This window comes from Bactrocera latifrons, unplaced genomic scaffold (genome assembly GCF_001853355.1).
Source record: "Bactrocera latifrons isolate USDA-ARS-PBARC rearing strain unplaced genomic scaffold, ASM185335v1 scaffold_14, whole genome shotgun sequence".
Classification (NCBI taxonomy): domain Eukaryota; kingdom Metazoa; phylum Arthropoda; class Insecta; order Diptera; family Tephritidae; genus Bactrocera; species Bactrocera latifrons.
The window spans coordinates 1,355,415-1,371,773 of record NW_017534852.1 but is presented as its reverse complement, the minus strand read 5'-3'; the positions used below and the strand labels follow the sequence as shown (position 1 = coordinate 1,371,773).

The 16,359-nt window shown below is 30.5% G+C and overlaps 3 protein-coding genes across 8 annotated transcripts; 2 read left to right on the top strand and 1 right to left on the bottom strand.

The window, feature by feature from the left end:
• The first annotated feature begins 202 nt into the window (after window positions 1-202).
• LOC108965414 (guanine nucleotide-binding protein subunit alpha homolog) lies at window positions 203-3,289 on the top strand. Of its 2 annotated transcripts, XM_018927793.1 has the most exons (7): window positions 203-301; window positions 365-953; window positions 1,101-1,239; window positions 1,308-1,513; window positions 1,574-1,705; window positions 2,615-2,754; window positions 2,817-3,289. In XM_018927793.1, the coding sequence occupies exons 2-7, from the start codon at window positions 666-668 to the stop codon at window positions 3,172-3,174; spliced, it is 1,263 nt and encodes a 420-aa protein (XP_018783338.1). In that variant the 5' UTR covers window positions 203-301; window positions 365-665; the 3' UTR covers window positions 3,175-3,289. The 2 variants fall into 2 exon arrangements, with proteins under 2 accessions (XP_018783338.1, XP_018783337.1); XM_018927792.1 differs by having other exon boundaries at window positions 234-953.
• A 3,419-nt stretch (window positions 3,290-6,708) lies between these two features.
• On the bottom strand, window positions 6,709-9,631 carry LOC108965370 (ras-related protein Rab-30). Of its 3 annotated transcripts, none has more exons than XM_018927722.1 (3): window positions 9,162-9,631; window positions 8,075-8,251; window positions 6,709-8,008 (listed from the first exon to the last, which is right to left on the bottom strand). In XM_018927722.1, the coding sequence occupies exons 2-3, from the start codon at window positions 8,243-8,245 to the stop codon at window positions 7,508-7,510; spliced, it is 672 nt and encodes a 223-aa protein (XP_018783267.1). In that variant the 5' UTR covers window positions 8,246-8,251; window positions 9,162-9,631; the 3' UTR covers window positions 6,709-7,507. The 3 variants fall into 3 exon arrangements, with proteins under 3 accessions (XP_018783267.1, XP_018783269.1, XP_018783266.1); XM_018927724.1 differs by lacking the exon at window positions 9,162-9,631 and adding an exon at window positions 8,854-9,141; XM_018927721.1 differs by lacking the exon at window positions 9,162-9,631 and adding an exon at window positions 8,363-8,521.
• A 1,017-nt stretch (window positions 9,632-10,648) lies between these two features.
• LOC108965463 (RNA-binding protein 39) lies at window positions 10,649-16,207 on the top strand. 3 transcript variants are annotated; one of them, XM_018927901.1, is made up of 6 exons: window positions 10,649-10,745; window positions 10,808-10,927; window positions 13,902-14,035; window positions 14,102-14,542; window positions 14,628-15,177; window positions 15,265-16,207. In XM_018927901.1, the coding sequence occupies exons 2-6, from the start codon at window positions 10,874-10,876 to the stop codon at window positions 15,898-15,900; spliced, it is 1,815 nt and encodes a 604-aa protein (XP_018783446.1). In that variant the 5' UTR covers window positions 10,649-10,745; window positions 10,808-10,873; the 3' UTR covers window positions 15,901-16,207. The 3 variants fall into 3 exon arrangements, with proteins under 3 accessions (XP_018783446.1, XP_018783445.1, XP_018783448.1); XM_018927903.1 differs by having other exon boundaries at window positions 10,684-10,710; XM_018927900.1 differs by having other exon boundaries at window positions 10,649-10,927.
• The last annotated feature ends 152 nt before the right edge of the window (window positions 16,208-16,359 follow it).

The following is a 16,359-nucleotide window of genomic DNA, read 5'->3' as shown; positions in this document are numbered from 1 at the left end:
TCGTTACTCTATATATATATTATAAATTTATTGCTCTATTCTCCTGAATTTAGTGTGCCGCATAGTTTTGAAATTTTCTTATAATTTAAATATTTTATGCCATATAAAAAAATGTTTTACTAACGAATTCCATTTTATATCTCAACTAAAATTTTCACATTATTTATCCGTATTTCTTTTGCTAAAGGTCACCACGAGATGTCGCCTAAGATGACACATCGTCAGATGTCTCTGTTTTCATTAGTAGGATCGAGACAGGGATAAAAGTGAAATTTAGTGCAACTACGAAAATTGTTTTGATGTACGAAAAAACAGTAAACTGCCCTCATCAAATTTTATTTATTCACTTGTGTATGATTTTTAGGAAAGTGTAATTCGTTTCGAATCAGTTTAGAAAATCGCAATCATTTACCAATACTCCATTGCTCCGGAACAAGGGCTGCTGCAGCGAAACGCAGCAGCAGCTTAGCGGGATTGTGATTAGTTAATGCTAAAGGAGGCTGTTTGGATGCGAGGCGATATCATTGTGTTAAAATGTTGGCAATCAATAAGCAAAATAATTAAGTGTGAGGGTTTGACCCCGAAAATTTGGAGAATAAATATAAGGTTGTTTAATTAACAAGAGGCGATTCGGGAACGGCCTTGCCCCGCCCTATATACACAAGATGGGTGGTGACGCAGCGATGCGTCGCAGCGCTACGTTAACATCAACGCACAATGAAATGGGTACAATGGCACACTTGATGGAAGGACAACGTGACTCTGAGCCGTACAGTACAAGTAGGCAGGGTAATGGACTTGCGGCGTCAAGATTTGCTTGCCTTCGTTGCTGTGGAAAATTCATTTCATATCTTGTACGTTTACGCAACACACCTGAAGAATTGGAACAACGGTATAAATCTCGAGAGATCGACAAATTTTTGGAAAAAGAAAAGCACACATTTCGCCGTCAGGTAAATAATGCATCTATACACAGTATATTCACATATATGCATCTAAACCTATACAGATACACGTATGCATGTTAATTGAACAATTGTATAGACATTAACATAAATATTGTATAAAACGCATATATATAGATGTTACATATATTTTAGGTGAAGCTTCTGCTTTTGGGGGCAGGTGAGTCAGGAAAATCGACTTTCCTCAAACAAATGCGTATAATACACGGTATTAATTTTGAACCCGAATTAATCCGCGAATACCAATATGTGATATATCAAAACGTACTTCGAGGTATGTACCGTAATATTTTTATTAATTCGTTGTATGAAATTATGATATATATGTTCATACTTTTACAGGAATGCAAGTATTGATTGACGCACGTCAAAAATTGGAAATCCCTTGGGAAAACAACGAAAGAGAAAACGACGCAAATTACGCCAAATTAATTGAATGTAGTAACGTAGAAATCGACAATTTTATACAGGGATCTCCGTACATTCGGAGGCTATGGCAAGATCGTGGTATAAGGCGTGCTTATGAAAGGAGAAGAGAATTTCAAATTGTAAGTTTGCTTCTACTACAAAAGCATTGGAGAAGTTATACTTTTAAACATGCATTTCAGAGTGATTCTGTCAGTTACTTTCTAAATGATATTGACCGCCTTGCTACATATGATTATGTGCCAACACACAAAGATATTTTGCATTGTCGGAAAGCAACCAAAGGGGTTTATGAATTTTGTGTAAAAATACAAGTAAGTAATCATTTATTTTATTTTGAACTATTGTGATACGGAACTCTTCGCTACCTACCAATATGCTGAGTGGGGTATATTACGTTTTCCACGAAGTTTGTAATACCCAGAAAGAATAAACTAGTCACTTAGCTTTTGAGATATTAAATTATTGTCCAATGCAAAATGTCGATCGGCTACTGTAGCGTATATGTATATAGCATCATTTATATTATCCACGCTTTAATTGAATTTGACTTCCTTTGCAAATTTTCATTGCCCAAATCACATTCACAATGCCTCTGCATCAATTGTAACGTTTTAAGTACACAACAATACATAATTGCGCCCACAGCTCAGTTTCATTAATTAATTTATATGTGCATATATATTTATTTTGTGTATGTTGTATCAATGACAGGTTCAGCGCTTTGAATACTAGCTTTTACACATTTAAAATCTCGATTTCACTCAAATAAAAATATGCATAATTTCTTTTTATATTGCATATATTCTTCTTTTTTTATCAGTGGTTAAATAATTTTTGATTGGTTCTACTATATTTATATTTAGACAGGATTGCGTATTTTTCAACTAAATTTTTTTTTAATATTAAATTTTTTATCCCAAATCGGAATAGCTGCAAATTTCATTTTTTAAATCCAAAATTAGAAGTAAAATTTCTAAACTAAAAATATTTTTAATAAAAAAATTAATTTTATCTCAAAGCAGGAAGAAGTAGAATAAAATTTATGGTATCTATTAAAAACTTATTTTTATTTTTCAATCCGGTACTTGTTATTAAGAATTATATTTAATTAAGATTTTTGAAAATACAAAATAAAAAAATTGTATTTAAGTGTTTATTCAATTGTCTGTTTACTGCATTATTTGCAACTCTATATTAACATATCTTATATTTTCTTTCAGAACATTCCATTTGTGTTTGTTGATGTTGGTGGCCAGCGTACTCAACGACAAAAGTGGACAAAATGTTTTGATTCATCTGTAACATCGATAATTTTCTTAGTCTCCAGTTCAGAGTTTGATCAAGTCCTCGCTGAAGATAGGTAATGTATAAATCCAAAAAAAGCTATAGTTTTTTTTTTCAACTTTTTACTTTAATAAACAGAAAAACCAACCGATTGGAGGAATCGAAAAACATATTCGACACGATCGTGAATAATAATACGTTTAAGGGAATATCAATAATACTATTTCTAAACAAAACTGATTTGCTTGAGCAAAAAGTACGCAATCCAGAGACTGATATCCGCTGGTATTATCCCCAATTCAGCGGGAACCCACATTCACTGCTCGATGTGCAAAATTTTACTTTGCAAATGTTTATGAGTGTGCACAAAAGTCCGCAAAGCCGCATCTATCACCACTTCACCACTGCCATAGACACAAGAAATATGAAAGTTGTATTTAATTCAGTCAAAGATACAATATTGCAGCGAAACCTGAATGCTTTGATGTTACAATGAAAATGAAGCAGCTAGTTGTGTGTCCTAATAACCCTCATGTTGTCGGCATATTTACATCACCACAGTCGAGGAAGATTTAAATAACATATGCCTGGAAAATACAACAAACCCGAAATGCATGTATACTTATAATTTGCATATATATATTTATTTGTTACATTGGTGTAAAAGAAAAAAATAACTCCAAAATCCATTTAAAGTGCATTTTTCAAAAAATGCCACTAAAATGGGCTAATATATATGCATATATCAGTGTAAAAAAATTTTATGTACATATATAAAAATTGTTTTGAATATTTATACGTTTATACTTACCGTATATAAGAATCCAATGTATTCATAAAATTTATAAATATACTGTATTTATATACTATATTTAAAATCTAATTATATTTTGAATAATGTATAAAGAATATCATATTTGTTAACATTGAAGTGGACTATATTATTCAAGAATAGCACAAAATATCAGTATAAAGCATAAGCAATAAATGCGAAATAACTATCGCAATTTATATAAACATACATACACAAATTTATATATGATATCCATATAAATATATAATAGTTTTGACGTAACAGATTTTACAAATTTTCTACTAACATTTACACATATAAAGCATATATTTTTATATAAATATTCATACAACAGAAAGTAATATTATCCACGCCTCTTTAACAAATTAACTATTCAACCAAGGTTTATTGTGATCCATGTATTTTATCGCTTTATAAATCGATCAAATAAATTGTCCCTTTAATATTTAAATATAAAATATATATAAAACTAAGGCATCGAAATGTATGTGTGCATCTTTTATTATGTGAGAAGACATGAGATCAAGAAGATAAAAAAATTAGTATCGTAATGCATATGCATACAATTTGTACTTGTATGGGAAAATTGTCATATTTATGACAATCATTGTCATTGTTGCAGCGGTAAGAAACATCCACGAAGCAATTTGTTGGAATGCTGCAGAATTGACGGTCATTTACCACAAAAAAAATCCGGTTACATTCCGGTTTAGTAGACCCAAATTGTTTGAACATTTTTTGTTGTTGTTGTATCGGTAGAAAACATTCCTGAAACAATTTCGAGAAATGACGCCGAGTTGGTAGTCCTTGGTCGGATAAACATTCAGCAATTTCATCAATTTTCATGAAATAACTGATTTTAAATAAATCAATTCCAAACAGATATGTATACCCGGAAAAGAGTACTTGCCAAAAAGTTTACATCACCCAAAAGGAAACGTCACGAGAGGATAATAAGTTATATATAAATGATCAGCATAACATAATTTGTTATTTAATAAGATAACTTCACGAAAATGACCACAATAGCATGTAGCTGCTATACATACTCAACGATGAAAATCAAGTTTATGTATGAAAAAATTTTTAGTCGACAAGATATTTGGCACGTATTATAGTCCAAGGCATCGGTTCAATCTGCAAAGAAATAATTCAGAAAAGAATGACTGTAGCATATAGCTGCCTCACAAACTGAACGATGAAAACCAATCTCTTGTGTAGAATATTTTGTGTCTGAGAAGGGTATTGCAGCTTCGGTGCAAACAAGTTAACGTTTTTTTTTCTGTCTAGTTTTCTATTGCAAATGAAGTCAGCTGATGAATGCTTTAAAGAATGCAAGGTTTATAACTAAAACCTTTATAAAGTCTGCTATGCTTGTTTATTTACAGAATATGCAATGTATTTATAATTGACCAAGTACTCCAATCAAAGTAGGATTTATGCTGCTACAATAACTTTATAATAGCACAATGATGTGACTTAATAGCGGTTGAAATCCCTTTACAGCAGCAATAACACCTAGACGATAGTTTTGAAATTCTTGAAACTAATATGAACTGATACAGAAATAATACATCACCAAACCACAAAGGAGTTCCGAATTAATTATTCTTTTTAATACACATTATTATTCTTTTCATAAGTTGTCATTGCTGTTTTCTTTATTTATTATAATTTTTTTTTTTTTTTTTTTTGAGTTTACAGTTTTGCAAAAAGAGATCCATTAGTGAATACATGAATGATTCTTTAATAATTGCACAAAATTTATATTTTTGTTATACTAAAACATTTACGCATTATAAACACATTTTCGTGTTATTTTTTCTTTACTACAAAAAAAAGTAGTAGTGTATAAAGTGGTGATGTGTATAAAATTATATTTACTAGTTATCGTGCAATAATGTGCAATTCGCAAATTTTGTGACATTATTTATTATAAGCTAAAATTATATACTAAATTAAAATTGATTAACTCATATTTTTTGGCTGTAACATATATTTTTTTGTTTTGCTTAGCATTACTAGGTTTTCACAGAAGCTTTAATTTTTATTGATGATATAGCTAATAATATTATAAGGCAAAATAGTTTTAAAACGAATTTAAATCTCTACAAAATTATATTGTTCTTTTAATTTTTCAAAATAACATTTGCAAGTTTGATTAGTTGTTAAGGCTTGCCGTTAATTTACTTAAAATAAATTGTTGATGATAGTGTAATGTATGTTGTAGTAATTCTATGATCAATACATTTTGTTGTGTTAAAAAATTTTTAATATTTTTAATAAAAACAGATAGTTTTACATAATAAAAAAAATTAGTTTGCCTTTTGACACGTCAAAATCAAACTATTTAGTTCAAAAAAGGAAATTTTTCATACTTAAATGGTATACTTACAAAATTCTTATACTGCCATTTTGGTTTGCATTGATAAATTTTTGTTTGAAACTTTTAACCTACATAAGTTTGTTAAAATTTTACTGTTTATGTATGAATTTGTGAAATTTAATGTAATATCCAAAAACGTACGTTTTCATTTCATCTTCTTCAGAATAAATATTATTTATATAATTTTTTTGTATTTTGTGCGCGACATTATTTTTTAATTTTTTTGTGTCATAATATTAACTTAAGAAAATACTAAATATGTGTATACTTAAAATTTACTAGCACCTTGCCAATTATAAATAAAATTATTGAACTTAATTAGAGACATATAAAATTATTCAATCTCAGTATGCACGAAACATAACTTTTGAAAGGAATCCCTGAATATTGTATTCCTATATGTGTTTTTGAAACTGGCTAAAATATATAAAATGTGCAATTTTTTTATTTTTTATTTTAATAAATTCATTATTAGATCGAATATTATTTAGTATTCTTTGCACCTTTTTAAAATAGACGGTTTTGGTCACCATAGTAAATATAGTTTTAACTGTTCGTAAAAAGTTGGACAACTGGACTTATAATTTTCAGGAAGCAGTAGTCAGTCCTATACCATACTGCAGTCCTGCAAGTTATTTTGATCTGCAATCATTGCAATGTGGTAATTGAATTTAATCATTTTAAGACTTGTGAACACAATGCGTATTCAATAAAAAATTATAATCTTAAAAACAAAAATATTAAATTGTATAAATTGCTGTTTAAATTATTTAATTATTTTAATTTAAACAGGCACTGTTAAGATGCTTTGTTTCATAAAGATTGCAGTATTTTTTTTATGAAAACATGTGTTAGCGATTCACATAACGATTCCATATGTTCTTACACTATTGGAAGCTAAATATATTAAAATCTGTTTAAAAAAATTTGTGTTAAAAATACTGCCCTAGAGTTTTTAAGTTCTATTAATTTCTTTGCAAAACATTATTACCATATATAATATTCTAAAATACTCTAACCAATGACTGAAAATAGTATTACCAGGACGGATGAAAGTAATACACTTAAAGTGTTAATTGAAAGTTGCCATCAATGTGTCAGATTAAAATATGTATCAACTTATAACTTAACTCTAAATTAAATGTATAATTCTGCAAAGGTACCTAATTCAAAAGTTTTGAAGAGAAACATGTATTTTCATGTGTTTTGCAATCACATAAATACATAGCATGTATACTTAAATTTTTTTCTTTCTACATTCGCTTCCATTTGGCTCATTTTGTTAGTTCACCGTAATTGTAATATAGTGGAAACCAAAACAGCTCAAATGCTATTTTGTTTGTTAGTTAGAGCTTCAAGTTCCAATATTTGTTGAAAACTTAAGAGAGTCTATCAAAAACAGAAAATGTAATATTCTTGTCTTTGTATAAATGGATTTGGTCTCAAACGTAAAATATTGTTTATAAACGTTTTCTAACTGACCATATAAATAAATAATAAACTATAGATTAATTTCAATAACTAAGGATAGAGGCAGTATAAACGATAATACGGTATGCCTTTATCGCAGATGAACTTAAAATTACGTTTTAAAAACAAATATACAATAATAATAGTAATTACTTTTACCTAAGTGTTGCTTCTACTGTTACCGTTTTCACAATTTGTTTGACTAGTATTGCTGCTGAAACCACTACAGCAACTATTTTGAGTTGCTTTTGTGCCAAAATTACCAAGTCCAATTGCATCGGCGGTAGTTTTATTCACATTTGTGCCGTCTTTACTGCGCGCCTGATCAATTAGCTCAGCAGCAATCTCATAAAATAGGCGTTCAACATTTTCGGCTTCTTTGGCTGATGTTTCTAGAAAATACATATCATGTTGTTTAGCAAACTCTTCGCCAATTTGTGTTGGTATTTCCCGATCATCGCGATCTGTTTTATTGCCAACGAGTATTTTTAAAACTTTCGAATTTGCATATTCCTGTATTTCACGCAACCAGTCAGGTAAACAGTCGAATGTCGGTTGACAGCTTATGTCATAAACAAGAATCAGTGCATGTGCTGACCGATAATAACTTTGTGTTATTGATCGAAAACGTTCCTGACCTGCAGTATCCCATATTTGTAGCTATACGGTGAGAGTAAATATTAAACAATTAGTTGTTATATAATTTTAAATGTTTAATTTGTGTACCTTTATTTTTTCGCCCTCAACTTCCACAGTTTTAATCATAAAATCAACGCCGATGGTGGCTCCTTGGCCAGGTGGAAATAAACCTTGTGTAAATCGGCGCACCAAACAAGTTTTTCCCACACCCGCATTGCCAACAAGTACAATTTTGAAAAGAAATTTGTAGTCCTCCATTATTGCCTATTTTTAGCCGTAAGTAAAATAAAAGATAGTGTGATCGTGATATTACATTTAAAAATAAAAATTATTTTCAAATAACTATTTCTATTGCATTAGTACAAAAGCTCTAACCATATCTTATACAATTCTTCGTAAATTAATCCAATAGTTTGATGTAATGGCATTATGTAGTATTTGCATTTAAATTCTAATTGGAAGCGGCCATTATTTTGTCGTAGGTGTGATATAACAAATTGAATAACATATTCACTTATGCGTAGTCTGTTAAGTCATTTAAAAAGGAAAACATGAAATTAAATGAAATGAAAATTTAGTAACAGAAATAACAATATTTTTAATATTCAATATTGTCACTTAAATCTATTTATGGAGGACAATTTTTAAAAATCAAACCTTTATTTAATAAATTTTTTTGCAAAATGAAATGTTTGCAGAATCAAATAACAAAATGCGCTTTACATACTGAAATGTTAAATTTTAGTTTACGTATTACTTATACAGTCATGAACTATAATAACATTGTTTTTTTTTATCAAATACTTGACTTTGTTAACAACTTTTTTGCTGATCACAGTGTTGTTATATCTAAAGTTTTACATTACTTTTCAAGTGTAATTCATTCATTAACAGTGATATGGGTTCTTGTATATATTTAAATTCTTTGGAACTGCTCTTTTAGTGCTTTACAATAAATTCATAGCTTTAAAGGTATATTTAATTTTCGTCCTCCAAAATACGTAGCACTTTCTAATATGACATCATGACTTTGATAGATTTTTCCTTAACGCACACTAACAACATTTACAATAATGGTATATTAGATGGTCAATATTGCGTACCACCCGTGTAATGATGTTTAAATATCTCTCGATTACAAAAATTTAGGCAATATTGTTTTTGCAATACTCACCTGTCCCTGCGTAAGCGTTAAAAGTGGTGACTCAACTATTTTATTTTTTATTTCTTCACTGCCAAATTTTTATGTTGAAACTTTTGGTTGGGCAATTAACCAGTGTCTTCTGTTTTTCTTTTATAAATAATATATTCATACAGAATATACTTAAACTCTAGTGCATATTATTGCTTTTATTTTATTATAAGCTTTTCGAAATTATTATCAAAATTTTGCAAATTTTGGGATGTAAACAAACACAACGATGCTGATCGCTATTTATATTAGGTTTTAACGATTGAAAATTTTTTCAATTTATGGTTCCAATAAAATGTATGATTTTATAGTTGCTGTTTTAGTTAAAGAAAAATACAGAAAATCTTAATATTTAGAAGTTTTCGAGGCCCACCATGAATTTTAATAAATGTTATGCTGAACACTCCTATGTGTGATGTTATTTCCTATATAAGTATTTACTTTCATGTATGGAGTCTCGATTGCTGGCCAACCCTCGTGAATTTACTGTAAGGGTGGTGTTCATTGCCTAGTAAACAATGTTGAAGTTTCGCTAAAAGAGATCTTTTTTTGTTTTTAGATATTTTACGTCAATAAATTAAAAAAAGCATCTATTATCCATATATATCGATTATTTAAGTTTTTATTATAATAAATCAAAATATTTAATATGCTTGAACCCATTTATGTATCTTGAAACAAATATTTTAAATACTCTTGTACATAATAAACAAAAACTCATATAAGTCATATAATAGTGGGACTCTGTAACCAGTCTCTGGTCTCTATTTGAGATATTTTGAGGTAAAATGTCAATTTGTGACTAGTTACAACTCACTAAACAGTCTCTAGTGTTAATCTCAAAATATTGCCTCTAATTTGAGACCTGATAGCTAGCAGGTCACAAAACTAAAAAGAACTCTTGTCTGCCATATTGAATATACTGAATAGAGATCACCATAAATATTAATCGATTGTCGTTTTTTTATATTTTGTAAGCAAATTAAACACGAAAAGGTTAAAAATAAATAAATTTTACATAAATTTCGTTAGTATTATGAAACAAAGCCAACATATCTTTTTATTTTTATTGATATTTATGTTTTTTGACTATGTTATAGAAAATTTAATATTTGGTATCGACATATTTATTTTCATTCAAGTATAAAAACATCTCTGAATAATGAAATGTAATAGAGTTTGTGACTATCACTTACAGAATCGTCTCAAGTCTCAAAAAGTGTCTCTGTCAAATTTAGAGACTTTAGGCTGTATCACAGTACAGAATCGCACGGTAAGTATCATATCCGTATGCAATATTGTAATAAATTATAGTAATTATAATTTATTATAATTGTATATAACATTAACAGAATTGTCGTAATGCCTCTGCTATTCAGATTAATTTCATTACAATATTTTCTAACGCATTTTATGAATTACTCGACAGTACTCGAGTCTCGAATCGTTTCGCGTCGTGTATTCTTCGTATACCTTCGTACTTCGATAAGAAAAATAGAAGTTTCCATGCTTTTTCACTTCTTCGCGTGAAGTATAAAATTATTTATGTTTTAAAACATCAAACAAGTATACTGTGTTATTTAAAAGGCACAAATTATCAAAGTATAAAATCCTTTCTTACTAAATAGGAATTGAGATAAATAAATATCCGTGGTTTCAATACAAGGAAAGGGTCAAACATCTAACCAGACAACATGGCCGAAGATTTTGATGTCGAAGCTATGCTGGAAGCACCATATATTAAAAACGTAAGTTTAAACGACCTTAGTTGTCCATACTTTATCACGATTAATTGACAAAATATGATTAGTAACGGAAAGGTAAAAAGTGGTTACTAAAATATTAAAAAGGTTCACTAACATTTTATCTAACATCCTATGAAGGTAATTGCCTTGCTGTGCATTTATAGAAAACATTGTGTGTTCTCGAAGTATATAAGCGTACATATGAATTAACACTCGACGAGCCTTGAAACGAAAGCAAAATAAAACAAGCACTTGTATATAAAAACTTGTTACGCTTGAATACCAATTTAGGTATTTTTCCATAGTCAAACGAATATGATTTGACTAAAAAGATAAGCTATGAGAAATGTTTGTGAAACTTATCTGATCACAGCATAACATTTGATGTTCAATTTTTGAATACATATATCACGGCAACAGTTTTCATAATCTTTAATTATGTGTCGTGCATGCACTGCTAGACGACTAATTATCAATGCTGCTCCAAAAATAGTTTAGTACGAAAATTACTAAAAGGCTTACTTTCTCGTAAAAAATATTTTATATTTTGAACGAAAAAAAGTGGGAAGCAACATTCTTACCTTACACCCTACAAATAACCAAGAAATTGCGTTCTAACAAAGTTTAAAACATAATATAATTTTATCATATTGCTTATATTTCGCTCATTTGGTCATAGAATCTTAAGATTTCTTCGTGTTGTGTATATATTTCTTGTAAGAAAATTAAGTGAAAAGCCACAACTACAAGTACTTGTGATAAACTAGTTCTTTAAAGTATTCGATTTGTAAATATATATAGAAATATCCATTAGAATTAATTAAGAGTATTTAACGTGTTCATAGTGTCAAGCATGTAAAGATCTAGAATGAAAAAAATTATATTGTATTAAACAATTAAAAGTGGATTTGAAAGGGTATAGCATTTAGTTCAGACAGTGGATTTTTAAGTCATTGACCAAATTGAATTTTAGTCTTATTTTGGTTATCGCAGTTTGATATCGCGAATTAATTGGTTTCATTACAAAATTGATAGTATAAAAATTAGGGATATTTCTATAAAAAAAAGTTTAAACATAATTATGTTTACCATTAAATTACACATAAATTATAATTTGATGTAAAAAGAGTAAGGGGCTTGACAACGTATATCCTACAGTAACTTGCGCTAATTCCAATAATTTTTTTTTTTAAACAAGTCAATAAATCTTAGGTATGAGGAAATTTCATATACTTAGATAAAAGAGCGTATATTCTTTCCACATAGTCGTAGATTTGCGTTTAAAATAACATATAATATTTTTTTATCTTAATTGTTTTTGCAGAATTCTTACATTATTTCCGTTGCGCAAAAAAACTAAAATTTCATTGCCAATCACACATATATTACGTTCAGTTCTTCCAAATTAATTAATAAGTCTCATTTATTACAAATCTTGATAATCTAAGCTGGGTCTTAAAGTGGCGACCTGGTAGACCCATAGATATTCTTATTTTCCGAAGAACTTAACATGGCAACTATTAGTTGTTAAGAAATTTTATAATTTTTTTTATATCATTATAGATTATGTATTTTAATACTAAATCGTTCATTTGCATAACTTAATTCCTGCTGAAAGTCGTTTTTATGAAACAACTTAAACTTCATATAGGTAATATTTTATTGAATTGTTATGTGTACGAATTATAGATTTTGAGGTTTTAAAATCACGTTTGTGGTGTAAAACATTTAATGGGATATATTTGATGATTTCAGAATCAAATATAAATTATAATTTTCATAATTTTTTAAATGTAAATTTGCATTTATATATTGATCAAAGGAAGACTTATACAGATAGTCATCCAAATTTTGGGCGGGTTATATGTGCTACCTGTATGTATGTATGTATTTTTTTTTTTTTTTGGAATTTTTAATTTTCTTGCTGGCACATTAATAAATGATGTGGTTGCTCGCATCTATATGTTTCCTCATCAACCACTCAGGATAATCCTATTTGAAAAGATACAAAAATAAAAAAGACACATTCATAACTCGAAAAAATATGAAATAATTCTCAAGGGTGAAATGTCTTTACAGAAATCGTAAAAGCTCAATTTGTTGCTAGTGATTGTTTTGGTCATTCTAACGATTAAAGCCGGAGACCATTTGGTAAGTTTGAATGCGCCAGAAAAAAATATTTCGTCTTAAAAAAAGTATAATATTGTACTAAGAAACTTTGTATCGATGCATTTTGTATGTCAAGCAAAAACTAAGTTTTCTTTTTGTGCTAAATCTTAAAATACATACATAATTATATCTTAAAAACAAACATTTGAAACGTTTAAAATATAAAATGAACTGAACGTGAACTAAATTTCAGATAATCTCGTACATATTTGCGTCTGTGTGGCAGCACTTCTCTTAAACAAACAGGATTTTGAAGGGCAAAACCAATTCACATTATCTACCACCTACCTACTTCACCCCAAAAATATGACAAAAAAATACCACTTCAACTTTTCGAATCGAAATCGAATGCTTGAGCAAATTGCATGAGAATATGTTTGTGAGATATTTCGCTGCCGAGCGAAGGTTCCACTGAATATTCTGAAGCAAGCCAATAAACAAGAGTGTATATTGCAATAGAAAGATGCTACATCAAATGATTAAATAATAAAAAAAAAAAAACATATTTATAATAAATGAAAATAAAAAATCATAATACATAAAAATCAAAATGTAAATGACTGAAGCAATGGACGATTCAGTGGTGGGAAATTAGCCATCAAATTAAGCCCATTGCTGCAAATTAAAAAAAAAAAATAATTGTATGTTTTCACAGAAAAAACGATCTAACTAATTCCTTTGATTTGCTTTCTCTCATTCGCTCAACATCAAATTTTTAACGAACCAAATTCGATTGACGGCAAACCGCAACTTGCACGTCAATTGCGTCCTACCACACTTCCTTCTCCTATAAATATATGTAAAATAGAATGTACCCAGTCGGGGGGGAGATCACGATGCCAGCAGCAGAAAATCACCATACAGAGAGCATCAGGAAAGTAGCAGTAGCAAAGGTGGAAGCAAATCGTCATCACATTTGAATGGACGTAAACATTATTCAAGGTAGGTACTTAGTAGGAATAAATTGTTGTATTTCAATATTCTAATATGTTTTATTAAAATTTTTAGAAGTCGTTCGGGTTCACCACGTACTACAGATGATCGAAAAGCGCGCAAATCAAAGGATCGCGATCGTCAACGCGATAGAGACGAAAGTAGTTATTCCAAGGATAGGGATCGCATCCGTGACAAAGATCGTTTACGTGATCGTGAACGAAATGGAGAACGCGAGCGCCGTTATGGATCACAAGATCGTGATCGCGACCGGGAACGTGATCGTGACCGTGATGCTGAGAAACGACGTAGTCGTTCCAAGGACAGGCGTCGATGTAGCCGATCACGAGAACGTGATCGTCGTTCAAGAGAAAGACGTGGTAGTAGACCACGCTCCGAACGACGGCGTAGTCGTTCCCCAACACGAGATCGTCGCTCAAGAGAAAAAAAGCTAAGCCCGATTCGTGAATATAAAGGCGGTCGTCCAGGATTTGGTTCAAACTCGAGAGAAAGAAGGTACAACTCCTTATATACATACACATAAAATTAAATTCTTCTATACAACTGTTAAGAATTTTAATAATAATTCTGACATTTCCAGCACCAAACGGCGAAGTAACTCTCCACGACCGTTCCGTCGCGGCAGAACGCCACCCAACGGTCTGGGTGATCGATCTCCGCGTGCCGATCTTAGTCCTGAGGAACGTGATGCACGCACTGTATTTTGTATGCAACTTTCACAACGCATACGTGCTCGCGACTTGGAAGAGTTTTTCTCAAGTGTCGGAAAAGTGCGAGATGTTCGCTTAATAACATGCAACAAAACGAAGCGATTCAAAGGTATAGCATATATTGAATTCAAAGATCCAGAATCAGTGGCATTAGCACTGGGGCTGTCGGGTCAAAAACTACTGGGCATTCCAATTTCTGTACAACATACACAGGCTGAAAAAAATCGTATTGCAAATGCTGTACCCACGTTCACACCTAAAAATCACACTGGACCTATGCGATTATATGTAGGATCGCTGCATTTTAACATTACTGAAGATATGCTTAAAGGTATATTTGAACCTTTTGGGAAAATTGACTCCATACAATTAATTATGGATACTGAGACTGGTCGTTCTAAAGGATACGGATTTATTACGGTAATTTATATATTATACTAAAATTTTAAATTTTTTTGTAAAACATATTTTAATAATTTAACTTACCGTTTGTTTTAACTATTGCAGTATCATAATGCGGATGATGCCAAAAAAGCTTTAGAACAGCTAAACGGCTTCGAATTGGCAGGGCGACCAATGAAGGTGGGAAATGTGACTGAACGTTTAGATATGAACACGTCTTCTTTGGATACTGATGAAATGGATCGGAGCGGCATAGACCTGGGTGCCACTGGTCGATTGCAATTGATGTTTAAATTAGCAGAGGGTGCTGGTTTAGCAGTACCTCAAGCAGCAGCCAACGCATTATTAGCCACTGCGCCGCAACCAGCACCAATTCAGACTCAGACTCAAACTCCGGCCATAGCTACGCAATGCTTCATGCTATCCAACATGTTTGATCCCCGCACAGAAACGAATCCGGCATGGGATAGTGAAATACGTGACGATGTCATTGATGAATGTTCCAAGCATGGCGGTGTACTACACATTTTTGTTGACAAGGCATCACCAACGGGAAATGTCTATGTAAAATGTCCAAGCATAACCACCGCTGTTCTGGCAGTAAATGCTTTACATGGACGTTGGTTCGCTGGTCGCGTCATAACCGCAGCCTATGTACCATTACTGAATTATCACTCTCTATTTCCAGATGCGATAACAGCAGTTAATTTGTTAGCTTCGAAACGAAAGTCCGGTGAATAAAGTTAAAACAAAAAACGTTTAGTCATAAGTACATGTAACGCTGATTGGCTATCAAATTTTATATATCGGTCGGACATTTGAGCATGTTCACATTATGTATACCATGCATTCCTGCTCTCCTAGTGCTAGAAGAGATATTCAGTCCACTATCAGATTGCATAGTTTTTATAGAAACACAACGTTCTTTGCAGATTAATTGCATGGGGTTTTATTAAACATCTGCCTAGTAATAATCTAATCGTTCTGATTTTTTCTTCTAATTTGTATTTTAGTAGAACTTTGAAATATAATATACTGTAAAAATATACATAACCATATATTTGAACACTACAATAAATAAACAAGAAATTAAATTAATTTTAAATGAATGAAGAGTTACTCTCATTTTTTTAACTTTAAAAAGTGAGATACAAAATTTATAGATATCTCTATATACAGTAATATTGTAAAATTTTAATA

Coding starts and splice junctions, on each gene's coding strand:
- LOC108965463 (XM_018927901.1), top strand. CDS start 10,874: ATGGCCGAAGATTTTGATGTCGAAGCTATGCTGGAAGCACCATATATT. Junction 10,928..13,901: donor AAGCACCATATATTAAAAAC/GTAAGTTTAAAC, acceptor TATGTAAAATAG/AATGTACCCAGTCGGGGGGG. Junction 14,036..14,101: donor GGACGTAAACATTATTCAAG/GTAGGTACTTAG, acceptor TAAAATTTTTAG/AAGTCGTTCGGGTTCACCAC.
- LOC108965370 (XM_018927721.1), bottom strand. Junction 8,009..8,074: donor TTGAGGGCGAAAAAATAAAG/GTACACAAATTA, acceptor CTCACCGTATAG/CTACAAATATGGGATACTGC.
- LOC108965414 (XM_018927793.1), top strand. CDS start 666: ATGGGTGGTGACGCAGCGATGCGTCGCAGCGCTACGTTAACATCAACG. Junction 1,240..1,307: donor ATATCAAAACGTACTTCGAG/GTATGTACCGTA, acceptor ATACTTTTACAG/GAATGCAAGTATTGATTGAC. Junction 1,514..1,573: donor GGAGAAGAGAATTTCAAATT/GTAAGTTTGCTT, acceptor CATGCATTTCAG/AGTGATTCTGTCAGTTACTT.